General features: G+C 36.6%; 1 protein-coding gene across 1 annotated transcript in view; it reads left to right on the top strand.

Annotated features, from left to right (window-relative positions):
• The first annotated feature begins 2,580 nt into the window (after positions 1-2,580).
• Positions 2,581-13,529, top strand: part of LOC141445651 (sensory neuron membrane protein 2-like) — a 31,189-nt gene continuing 20,240 nt past the window's right edge. Inside the window, exon 1 of the mRNA XM_074111503.1 lies at positions 2,581-2,952. Within this exon, the coding sequence (XP_073967604.1) occupies positions 2,839-2,952 (114 nt within the window). The 5' untranslated portion in view covers positions 2,581-2,838. The remainder of the gene's footprint in view (positions 2,953-13,529) is intronic.

Raw genomic sequence — 13,529 nt, 5'->3', positions numbered from 1 at the left:
CTATTCTACAATATTAGTAGGATAACGCAGGGTTTCTCAAAGTTGGGTACGCGAACCCCTAGGGGTTCGCTATTCGACGGTAGGGAGTTCGCAACAAGGTTTACTTGATGGTGACTGCAAGACTGGCAAGATGATAAAGATTGGTTTTTGGAGTCTTTTTGTATTTTTTATTTCAACTCCAAATTTGTTACTTATTTGTTTGTTATTTGTTGTTGTTTGTTTCAGTTTGTATTTTCGTCGGCAAGATGATTCTTACCTATACTTGTTACTTTATTGAAATAAATAATATACATTTATATTATGATGACAATTGAAATATAAATAAACTTAGTTTCTCCAACAGCCAATTTTATTACTATCTTTGGGGGGGGGGGGGTTCGCTGTCGTCTAGAAACTATAACAGGGGTACGTGGAGTCATAAGTTTGAGAAACCCTGGATTAGCGGGATTAAAATAGTTTTAAGCCGTTTCATTAAGTATTCCTAATTCACTTAAGTTAATATTGGTCATAACATTGATCTTTGTGACGATTCCCCAGCGGAATTATGTATGTGTGTATGGCTTACTTCGTGTCTAATTATCCGTGGCGTAGCGTGACAGTCGGTGGTTATACTCTGACACGGCTCGGTTAGTAAATAATTTAGCGTACAGTGGAAAAATCGCGTTCTGAAAGCAAAATTCAAATCTAGTGATACCTGTAAAAACGAAGAAAAAAAGAGTTTAAAATATTTTTTGTTTATATTTGACGGCATAAGTGGCAGCTTTTTTGGCACTAAGTTACAAGTTCTTAGGGTTTTTGTTTGCGTTAGTTTTTCTATGTCATTGCGGACTTATCTTACCCGATTATATCCGTGACGCGCCCTACTACGTTTGGAGTTTACTCTTTAAAATTATTCTCATATAAAGCTAGCCCCTAGTACGGACGTTTTATGAAGAGTGAAATTAATACAAGCATTATTATTTCTCTGCGCCACCTTTCATTTTAAAATCATGCGGGCACTTGCAATATTATAAAAGATGCGTTTCTTTATCCTTTGCTTAGCATATTAATAGTACCTAGGTACTTGATGAATAAGTTCCAGTAGCGCGTCGGAGTTGATATACACACACACTTTTTTCCGTACGTCCCATTTATGAGTGAATTCGCCCGCGTGGAATTTGGTTTTCGCGCACTGTTCCCTCGGGTACTGTGGATTTTTCTGGGATAAAAAGTAACCTATGTCACTCTCTGGCCCATAAACTATCTCTATGCCAATAATCACGTCGATCCGTCGCTCCGTTTTGACGTGAAAGACGGACTTACATACAAACACATTAACACACATATTTTCGCATTTATAATATTAGTATACAAACACATAAACACACACTTTCGTATTTATAATATTAGTATGGATTTGGCAGCAAATATAATAGTAAAAACAAATTCCAAAAAACGCACATACAAGGTATTGATTGAATAACTGAAAACTTGAAGGTAGTTCATTTAGAATCGAGAAGATGATCATTTACTCTATGCTTTAACCCTTTATAAGGAATATACTATCACAGAATCAAAAGCAGTTATCGAATACATACATGACAAAGGATGTTTTTTCAATAATTACAATGAATATTGTAACTTATTACTAAAAGAATAAGGTAGAATTTCCAAATCAATGCATGTGGTCGCTAAATCGCCTCTACCTTATTTTTTTTTTTAATCAACTGGATGGCAAACGAGCAAGTGGGTCTCCTGATGATAAGAGATCACCATCGCCCATAGACACCTGCAACACCAAGTTGCGGTTTATTTTTAAGTCCCCTTTAGGTATACCCGGTCTTATAGTTTACAAATGCAACACACGCAATTAAATGACTTAGCGAGGTTTATTTTATATTATTTATTTTATTTTATTTTATTGCCTACAATTGAGGTAATTTAATACTAGCAGTTTTTCCGTTAGGATTTTTCTTTTTCAAAAAACGGTGAAGCGCAACTGACAAGTAAAAATTACGATTGTAGTAGTAAAAATGAAATATAAGCAAAACATCAATATTTTATTTTAATAATCAAGATATTTTTAAGTGAATGCATTAAACTAACTTAAAATAATAAAAAACACACTTAGGGTGTCTGAGGTTTTCAGTTTATAGCACCTTGTACAGATACAAACATTGTGACAAAGTTCTAGTTCAGTTGATGATTCCAACAGTACGACTCTAAATACACATTATTTTCATTATTGACTTAAAAATGTTTATTCCTTCATAGTACCTGCCTCTATTGAAATAGAATATAATAAAACTTGTATGGAAAATGAAAATACTTATAGCACAAAACGTAAAACAAAAAGAAATTATTGGATTTTGCAAAAAAAATAACGGAAGATACTATTTCTAAAACTGACAGTCACTAAAACCAAACGAACCATCCTGTGTTTCAATGATGGCATTGAAATGACAATGGAAATAAATTTTCTGAAAAGAAAAAACTTTGAACTGTTGTCACGTTAATTGCACACTCGCAAGATACCTGCTGTGTCAATATCAATGCCTATGAGTAGTAAAAAAAAAACAAGGAAAATGGCAACCTGCTAAGTTGCAATCAAACTATAATCGTTCTCGACCCACGAGACGCCAGTCAAAGACTAACCGCGCGGTAAAACGAACTGTGATAAAATCACGCGATTTTAAATTTTTAGTTTTCCATCGTGCGTTCCAAATTTAAACAAGAACCAACTTTAAAAACAAAAACACGTCTTTTTATTCTTAGCTGCCAGTAATTTAAAAATAAATTTGTGAACAAATAAAAATAGTGTTGTAGTTTTGAATCGCAGTAAAACTTTGTTAGTGCAAAATGATTGGAAAACATTCGCGATTATTTTTCACGATATCGCTCGCTGTTTTGATCTTAATTGTTATGATTGTGTCGTGGGGTATACCAATGGTGAAAAACAGGCAAATACAAAAGGTAAGGAAACTTATAAAATTATTAAATCAATTCATGAATTCATGAATCATTTATTATTTATTATTTTTACAGGGTATAGCTCAGTACCTATACTTACTTATCGATATAAATTGAACGTGAGAGATTTTAAAATTAATCGCTGTCTTCACGTGTTATTAATTACGAAATACCTACATCACATTTAAAACTAAAATTTTTATTGCCTATATGAGTTTAATATTTCTTTTCTGTCACAATATTTTTAGGATTGTTTGCTTTAATAGGAATAAGGACCTCTCGTAGGATCAATTTACTCTCCGTCTCTCTCAATCAAGACCCTTTCCGTCATAACTGCGTGGAGATATCAGGTTGGAATTTACACCAACTAACTATACAAACCAAGTACAAATAAGTATATAGTATGTAAGCCGTGGTGGCCTAGTGGTTTCACCTATCGCCTCTTAAGCAGAGGGTCTTGGGTTCGAACCCCGGCTCGCACCTCTGAGTTTTTCAAAATTCATGTGCGGAATTACATTTGAAATTTACCACGAGCTTTGCGGTGAAGGAAAACATCGTGAGGAAACCTGCACAACCTGCGAAGCGATTCAATGGTGCGTGCGAAGTTCCCATAGTTCCTGCGTGGGAACTATGGCCCAAGCCCTCTTGTTCTGAGAGGAGGCCTGCGCCCAGCAGTGCGACGTATAAAAAAACGTGACGTGTTGCTGGGATGAAGTATAAAAAATTCTGCATTCCCTTTGAGCTATCATAACTGAAATTTCTAATTTCAAACAAAAATTATAAAATCGAAATATATTTTTATACTGCTACTGCTGGCAGCAGCAGTGGACGTCTTCCGGCTGGTGATGAAGATGATGATTTTCATACTAGAACACTCACCGTTCTAGTATCAACATTATATAAGGTTTCACGTTGATTTAAAAGAAAGAAAGAAAAGAAAGAGAAGGAAGAAAAGGATTTAATATTAGTGTTTAGTGCGAAACCACAGCTTCGCACGCGTAAATCATTAGATCCGGCAATCGAAAATTACAGCGTGGTCATTAAATTATTTACGTTACATTATAAAACCAGCCAAGTGCGAGTCGGACTCGCGAACTAAGGGTTCCGTACCATTATCTATACATGATTAGAATTATCAAAAAAACGGCAAAAAATCAAGTTTGTTGTATGGGAGTCCTCATTAAATATTTATTTTATTTTAATTTAATGATATGATTTTAAAGTGATTATACAACTAAAGATTCTGTAAATATTTCAAGCGTCTACCTGTTGCCGTTATTAGTATCAAGCAAAAAAACGGCAAAACCATCACGTTTGTTGTATGGGAGCCCCCCTTAAATATTTATTTTATTCTGTTTTTAGTACTTGTTGCTATAACGCCTAGTAATACATAATCTGTGAAAATTTCAAGTGTCTAAGGCACTTGTCCCACCGCCGACGATGAGCGAGTAACTAGAAACGAGTGGGCGAGCAGCGAGAGCGAGTGTAGTTTTGTCGCTCGGCTGTAAGCGAGTGTTCGCGTGCGACGGGCGATTACTCGCTCCACTCGACTCGCTCGTGCGGGGCGGTCGCCAAGCTGACATCGCTGAGCGAGTATCTATAGCTCAGCGAGTTTTATAGCTTTGTCGCTGCGACAAAAGATGTAAGAGCGAGTTGTCGCCGACAGTGTGAACAGCCAGCGATCAACTATTAATATATGTGTCTCTTTTACTCACACAGGATCTTATATCTTTTGTTCGTTTCTTGAGCGAGAAAATAGTCGATAGCCAATCGTTTCCTCGCTGGCGGTGAGACAAGTGCCTAACTATTACGACTCAAGAGATAGAGCCCTGTGACAGACGGACGGAGACAGCGGAGTCTCAGTAATAGCAGTACTCTCTGGGTACGGAACCCCATAAATAGAGTCGAGTTTCATGACTCTACATATAGTATATATACTCGTACCCAGCGGATAAGATTTAGAGACTATATCCCGATCCCGTGAAAAAATCGAGATAAAAAGTAGTCTGTGCTATTCCAGATTCCCAGCTATATTCATACCAAATTCGTCCAGCCAGTTTACCGTGAAAGAGTAACAAATATACACACACACTCACACAAATAACTAATAACTTTGTTTTTCACAGGAAAACGAGTATTACAAAACACTAACTTATTTTTTGCATGCTTTTAAAGTACGGAACCCTCGATGCGCAAATCTAACTCTCAATTGAGTATTTTTTTTATTAAGCCTACTTGTACCGGCCACATTAACTATTTCAGGTTTCTATAAACCCAAAGTTTTTAGAATATTATGAAGCATGAAAATTTACTACACAAATTAATACACATATTAATGAATTTAGCTATATAGCTAAAGCAAAGCCAACGAGACGAGATATACCTACTTCATCTCCGTCTGATGCGTCATTAATTATTACTATCTGGCTCCTTTTCTGTATCATGACATAATTTATCTCGTCTCGTTGGCTTTCCCTTAGTGTGTCTGAACGATCGATCCGCTCAGGCCGGCGCGAAAACTACAGCCCCAAGCCATCTTATTCAGTGACGAGGCCTGTGCCCAACAGTGGGCCGTATGCAGGCCGGAGATGACATGATAATTTTATTTATTATATGAGTTTATTTGTACACTTCTGGACTTTGTACCTACCTGCGACCTGCCCCTGGACTTTACCTCCATTACTTACGTAATCTTATTTTACATAATTATATGACTTTTTTGGTTGTTAAAAACACACTCATGATCATTTTCGACAATCAGCAACAAAAACAGATAGGTGGTTTACCTATCTGTTTTTGTTGCTGATTGTCGTAAATTCTCATAAACAACAATATTTTTATACAAATTTTTATCTGGCTGTATTTCTGCTTACTTGCATTGTTGATGTGAAGGTGATTTTCCTCCGCGGCGAGACGAGAATTGAAATTTGTATGCATTCTCGCGCGCCCGCCGCGAGACGCTGCGGGCCGCCGCGGGCGCCGCCATACAAATTTCAATTCTCATCTCGCCTCGTCCCGTATCGCCTCGCCGGAGGAAGATCACCTTCAGAGTGGACAGCGCTCTGCTCTCTATTGCCAACTACGAACGCGGAACTCTAGCGAGCGCTGCGAAGTGTTAGGCAAAGGGAAACCAACTATTTTCTCAATTCTCAACCTAAGTAATTAAATCATTAGTAAATTCAAATCATTTATTGAGTAAGTAGGCCGCAATGCGCTCTTTTCCACGTAATATTTTTGAACTACCAGCGCTTTCGGAAATACCATCATTGCCAAGAAGAATGCGCCGCAGGAAACTTGGCAGAAAGTCATTTTTTCAAAATAAAATAATTACAAATAAAATACTTATAAACTACAGTATAAAGTTAAAGAAAATATTACATGAAAAAAAAATACAGGGATGTATTGGGTCCCTTAGTTAAAAAACTAAACTAAACAGTGGAAGCGTAGAATGCTTCCACCGTCATAAATAAAATAAAAAATGGAATAAAACAAAAATAAAATATTGAAGATGGATAGTCTCCCATCCTAATGTCTTAAAGATACTTAATATAATCTGAAATATACATTTAAGGTCATGTAACCATTAAGCTTTTGAATTCCTAAGGCAAGCTTACGCCTGCCGCCCCCAAAGTTAGCTTACACGCACTCATGTCATGCTCTGAAAGCAGAGCGGTACCGAGGGCATGGTATTGCTTCTGTTCCCATAAGCCCTAGGAATCGTCTTGGGAACTTCGACGTCGCGCGCCTATGACTAGAAATTAAACTAAATTTATATAAGTTTAAAATAAATAAGCTTAACAATGTACAGCCTTAATTATATAGCAAGGGGATGTATAAAGTCAGTGAGTTAATAATAAAATACCTAATCCAAATAATTCAGAGATGTATTCAGTATTCAGTCATTTATTGCCTTAACAATGAGGTGACAGATCTATTAATTTGGTGATTGAATTTTGATGATCAAACTAAATTTAAGATATAGGTTGACATTAATGGGATGACTCAAACTTAGAGACAGTTTTGATTAATATGATAACTAATATATTTCTTAGGGACAGATATTATATTAGGGTATTGCCGATTAATGATACATCTAAAATTAGGTGACAGAAAATATATTTCCCATAGATAAACAACTAAATTTACATATACCTATTTTTTTTATGAGCCAATGTGTGTTGCCAGTGGTGACATATGGATCCGAGACGTGATGCTTCAATATAGGGCTAATAAATAGGCTCAGAGCTGCTCTGCGAGCTATGGAGAAAGCTATTCTTGGGGTTTCTCTACGGGATCGAATCAAGGGTCACCTACAAAGCCAAGCGAATTACCTCGTGAAATGGCAATACGCCGGCCATATAGCACGGAGAACAGATGGCCGTTGGGGCCGAAAAGTTCTGGGCTGGAGACCGCGAATCGGCAAGCGCAATGTAGTCCACCAACTAGTTCACGGTGGATGCAAGCCGTTTCCAACCGAGGCAAATGGAGGTCTATAGGGGAGGATTTGCTCGCAGGACTGATGGCCGATGGGGTCAAAAGGTTCTCGAATGGCGTCCGCGGACCGGGAGACGAGCTGTCGGTAGGCCTCCAACAAGATGGAGCGACGACCTGGTTAAGATCGCGGGATCGCGGTGGATGCGGAAAGCACAAGACCGGTCTGAGTGGAGAGCCTTGGGGGAGGCCTATGTCCAGCAGTGGACGTCTTTCGGCTGACATGATGAGAGGAGGCCTATATCAAACAGTGGACGTCCTGCTGATATGATGATGATGATGAATGTTCCACAGCTGCGCAAAGGCCTCTTCCCGGAATTTCCAACTGGTCCTGTCGGCACTTATGTCTGGCCAGTCGCTGGAAAACGCGACTGGGTGGTCCCGCCATCTCCGCCTTAGCCTGCCGCGGCGCCGATAGCCATCTCAAATTGGGAACTTAATTATTGAGAATTAAATATAAATAATAATTAATTAGAAATTAAGGGGAATCGCCGTACAGAAACCTGTTATTTTTTCCTGTACACACCATCTTCTAACAATTACAAACACAACAAAAAAAATTTGAACATGAAACTACCGTGAGACTCACTCATATTAAATATAATGACCCGGATAACTCACGTCTTAAATCGAGTTAACCAGTGCACGTGTTGCAGCAGCCGCTGAGTCGCGTTGCTCCGGAGACGAAGGCCTACGGATTAGCCCGAAACATGTCGAGCTTAACTCGATTTAAGACGTGAGTTATCCGGGTCATTATATTTAATACAACAAAAAAATAACAAGGTAAAGTCTCTACAGCCATTCTGAAGTGATGTCCGAACAAACAAATCTTCAATTCATTCATATTAATGTAGATTTCTTCTGCTGTCTGTAACTTTTTGTTATCTGTACTCGAACTGTCATCCAAACTACCGTGTTAAATTTCGAGTTGATACCATCAGTAGAAGTGAACAAATTAAGACTTAAAATTTTAAAGACAAGTTACATATTTACATCCTTAGACACATACGGTTATTGCAAGCTAAATAAAAATCTGTAATAAGTAATAAAATTTAATTTTGCTCGTTAGTATGCCTATAACTTTTTATTCCTCATATTACTCAATCACGGGCGAAAACTTAAAACGCACGTTTTATGAGTTACGACGACTTGCGGTAAATTTATTTTTAGCGAAAAATCACATGTAATTAGTATTTTTTTATACATAACGACGAACCGTGTGAACTGAAGAGACCTTTACTACGTATACCTAAATTGTCGAATTGTTAAAAGCGAATTGAGCAGGCATATTTTATAATTTTGCCACTTTTTCGTTACTAAGGAAACTTGACTGATTACTCATAAAAGTACGTAAAAACTAGGTATTACCATGTATTACTTATTATTGTTTATGCATAACAAGATGTAGTACTTATTTTAGAGCAGAAATTGAAAAACGATAAAAGTATTAGCAGGTTTTTTTTCTATATACAAGGTGTTAATTAAATAACTGAAAATCGTGAAATACGACACCTACTCGTACGAAGCACCGGGAGCCGGTCGAGCGACACTCAACGGAGATTATTTTAAAATGGCCGCGGCACTTGACAGCAAATTTTAAAATATGGCGCTGACACCCGAAGGGTTAAGTAGATAATTTAATTTAATAGTGGCCGTTTTCATGACAATTTTGCTTTTCTTCAAAAAATGCCGAAGCGCAACCGACAAGTACAAGTTACAAGGTACCTAGAAGTAGAAATCAAGTAGAATTTTACTGACTTAGCAAAACAAAGAAATACTTTTTGAAATAAGGTAAAGAAAATAAGGTATTGTTAAGTACAGTCGAACTAATTGAATCATAACCCAGATGAGATGTCAACTTGACATTAGTACTAATAACAATACTACCTTTGTGCTACTAATGTTATGTTGACATCTCATATTTTTGACAAGGAAATCATGGTGAAAGTGATTGTTATATTCACCATGATTTCCTTGTCAAAAATATGAGATATCAACATTTTCAACAATTTAAACTCAATTTCAACAAAATTGATTATTATCTTTGGGGTCGATTTGTCGCATTCGAACATGGCGGATGTAGAATCTAATTTTGGTATTTCTGCTTCTTTGGCTAGTTGACGTATAATTTTGATAGTGTTTTATGCGGCGATTAACCTTAACAGTGAACAGTGATCACAAAATTCTATATTGCTCTCGTGTCTGACATTTTTTAATGCGCAAGTGGTCTCCGCGTGGTTTCTCGAATTTTGCTATCAAGTTGCAAAAACTACAATCACCGTACAACATGCATAAGAAGAATATATTTATCTTTAATTTAACTGACATTGGCCCAAGCCTTATGGCCGCCATTAAGAGGAATAAATAAATAAATTATTATCTTTTTCCACTACGTCACGTGAGGACAGAGACTGCAATTGACGTCACCGTTCAGTGTTTTTAAATGTGTCAACTACAAACAAAAAATTTAACAAACACGCAAACAAATGTTTTCTTGACATAATATTTGTTTAGATTATCTGATTTTTACCTACAAGTTTTGTACCATAAAATAAATAAATTTAAAGGATTTATTATCACCTACAGACTAACTGCTTTTGCACTTAATATAAAATAATTAATAATTATAATTGATAATATAATTTCCTTAATTGTGTTATTGTATTGTATATTAGCGTAGGCTAATTGGATTTCCTGTAAGAATCATCCTCTAACATCTTCCTTAACGTTATAATTGCTCCATCACGATATTTACTAACCTGTATCAAATAATCTTGAAATATTATTGATTATATAATTATGTATGTAGTCTGTAGATAAGGTATTTATTGTATGGGCCAAGTTGCCCGAAATAATTAATATTTTCGCGATTTACATTGCCCATTAAGGAATGCATAATCGTTTGAAAATATTTTTAAATGCTGAGGACAACCGTGCTGGATCTACTCACTGAATTCCCAATAATTTGAATTTCACTTTGATGTGCCACTTTCACTTCAACACGAAAAAAGTGAGAGATAGGATCAAAGGTGTTCATTACAATCTTAAATTAAATTTATAGTATCAAAAATATATCGATACCTAATGATTACACGACTGCAAAATATTTCCAAAATGTAAATTTTCCCGCTCTTTTAATATAGGATGCAACCTCGTTGCACGAAAGTCGCTGCTTTTGTTTTTTTTTTAATAAAAGAATTCCGTACACTGCCTGCCTCATACAGTTGGAATGTGGTTGGAAAAATATTTGTCAAATTGAATGAATTTGCAACTAATGTATTTATGTTTATGTAATAGAAATCCTAATAAAATCATATTCAAAGTACACATACATAACATTTACAATTAATTATACGTTTATTGTTCAACCTTTTTAATGACCCAAAGATGAGGCTTTTAGCAGTATTAAAAAATATGACATATTTTACAAGTAGTTCTAAGTTCAAATTACAATGTATGTTATGAGTAGGTGTGAGATTTGTATTGTACAAGCTACTGGCCACTTTTTCGTTTCGAATTCAAAACCTCTCTACTTTTCGGAGACTTTTGATCAATGTCTGGCATTCTTAATTGTTTGGTGTCTTTTTTGAGTAAAGGTTTTAAATGTGATTAATACATTTGTTTCTTAAAAATTGGATTAAGTATATGAAAAAAAAAGTGTTTGTTTTGCAAATAGGTGTAATGTGGTTTTATTCTTATGTCACATTTAAATTAAATTATGTTCTCGCTGCTGAGGTGAGAAGTTGTATGTGTCACACGAAACCAATGTTTTTTTACATCTCGTGTGCTTGAATCCCTCGCTGCTCTCATGATTCTAAACTAGAATCACTCGCTACGCTCGTGATTCAATTAAATAGAATCCTTCGCTTAATGAGGATTCAAAATCAACACTCACAGCAAAACACAACTTTGCTCTCTGGTTACACAAATAACTATTATCGATCGAAGGAAATCGGCATGGAACCGCTTTTATTTAACCGCTTAGTCACAACTCCATTGTTCATTTGCATTTAATTAGTTTACGTCCATGTAATTAGTTTACGCAAACAAATTAAATCATTATTATTTCATAACCTGCCAATCATACAATAGAATAATTAATTGAATTTTCTCAAACATGACATGTAACAAGTACAAGTAATAGGCCGGGAAGTATCGCGTCGTAGGCGCTGCGGTGGGCCTGCCTGCGCGCGGTCACTCTAGCCGCAATGTGATTTCACACAAATTTCCCGCCCTCGGCCGGCAATGCGACCGTCTTTTGTTTCAACGCTCGCTGCGGCACGGCGCGTGCCCGCCGCCAGCACCATCGCCTCCAGCCGCCGCGCCAGCAGCCAGCGCGACACGCGCGCACACAACACGGCGACGAGACTAGCGTCCCGCCAGCTTCATTTCTTGTTTTTTTTTTATTTTATTTCATGTAATGTTTGAGAAAAGCACTATACAAGCCTCGGCCGGAACACGGGGTTGAAGGCCTCGCATCCCTACATGTCTTTTCTCAAAAATGTCCGTAAAAGTTGACATTATTCTTTTCTGAAAAATGACCGTAAAAGTTGACATTATTCTTTACATATCAGAAGGTGAAGTGCATAGTTTATGGTCAGCGAAAAATTAAAAAGTTAAAAAGATTGCAGGCGCACTAGCTCGACAATAATGAATTAGCGCGCCTGCAATCAGTCACATTTTTTTTTAAAGTTAAAAAGGCCATGGAAATGTTGGCACAAGTCGTATACAGCCAAGTCTAATGGCCGGTATCAGATATTTGGTTGGAACTCTGGACTTTTTCTATTGGATCTGAAATAGCTTGTGGTGTTTTCGGTGGAAAAATACACCTGCAGTTTATTTTTAATGTACAATGGCGGGAAAGCATAAGAAAAATTTTGGAACAAAATAAATAATATATTTTGAGAAAAAGTTTATTCTATTTCAGAATTATTCACCATTTTTGAGAAAAGCTTTATATTAGTCTCTGCTGGAATAGCAATTGCTGGCTTCGTATTAATTAAACGGACTCACAAGCTCGTCCGTTTAATACTCATATACTCAGCCAGCAATTGCCTACTTCCAGGCCACGACAATAATCTACTAATATCTGCTTGGCCGGCAACCCCCTACTTCCCGGCCTCTACAGTAATATAATACAACTACAAGACTACAACTACAGTGATTTTAGTTTTATATAATTATTTTAAAAGCAAAAGAAAAAAATAAGTGACCTAAGTAAAAATTTTAGGTATATTTTATACCTTAGGCTGCTATTTACTCATAAACTACTAATAATTCTCAAGCAAACTTAGCCGTTATAGTTTTCCTTGAAAGTTTGATATAGGTACTTACTACCATCCTGATTTTTTTCAAATGTTCCCACCCACCGATTTAGATTTCAGAGGGGGGGGGCGCTCAATTTTAATGAAAATTTGCACTTTAAAGTTGAAATTTCGCAAACAAATCAATTAATCGAAAAATCGTTTTAGCAACCCCCTAATGGTTTTAAAAGACCTATCCAACGATACCCCACACTATAGGGTTGGATGAGAAAAAAAATCACCCCCACTTTACGTCTCTGGGACCTCCCAGAGACACTTACCCTAAAAAAATAATTTTTTTGAATTTTTAATTGTACCATTTTGTCGGCATAGTTTACTTATATATCCGTGCAAAATTACAGCTTTCTATCATTGATAGTCTCCGAGCAAAGCCGCGGACGACCAGACAGACAGAGAGACAGACATGGCGAAACTATAAGGGTTCCGTTTTTGCTATTTTGGCAACGGAACCCTAAAAATTGGGACATCCCAATTGAGAAAGCAATATAAAAATATGAACTTATCTGACAAAATGGAAAAACATTATAAATACATTAGATCCTGTGCTAAGTTCTTAAAGGCGACAAACGAGTTTGAAATGGAAACTTAGGTAATACGTAAATGTACGCGCAAGCGCACCTTGACACGCAGATCAAGTTTGTTAAGGTTAACTTAGATGTTAAGACAATGAACTTGTCATTTCGAGATGATGTTCATCTGACGTTGGTCGTGGGGCCCTTAAAAATACGATGTGGGCTGTCTTAAGCGTAAGAATAAAAGTTAAAG

This window comes from Choristoneura fumiferana, chromosome 2 (genome assembly GCF_025370935.1).
Source record: "Choristoneura fumiferana chromosome 2, NRCan_CFum_1, whole genome shotgun sequence".
Classification (NCBI taxonomy): domain Eukaryota; kingdom Metazoa; phylum Arthropoda; class Insecta; order Lepidoptera; family Tortricidae; genus Choristoneura; species Choristoneura fumiferana.
The sequence above is the reverse complement of the archived record's forward strand: the minus strand, read 5'-3'. Positions and strand labels throughout refer to the sequence as shown.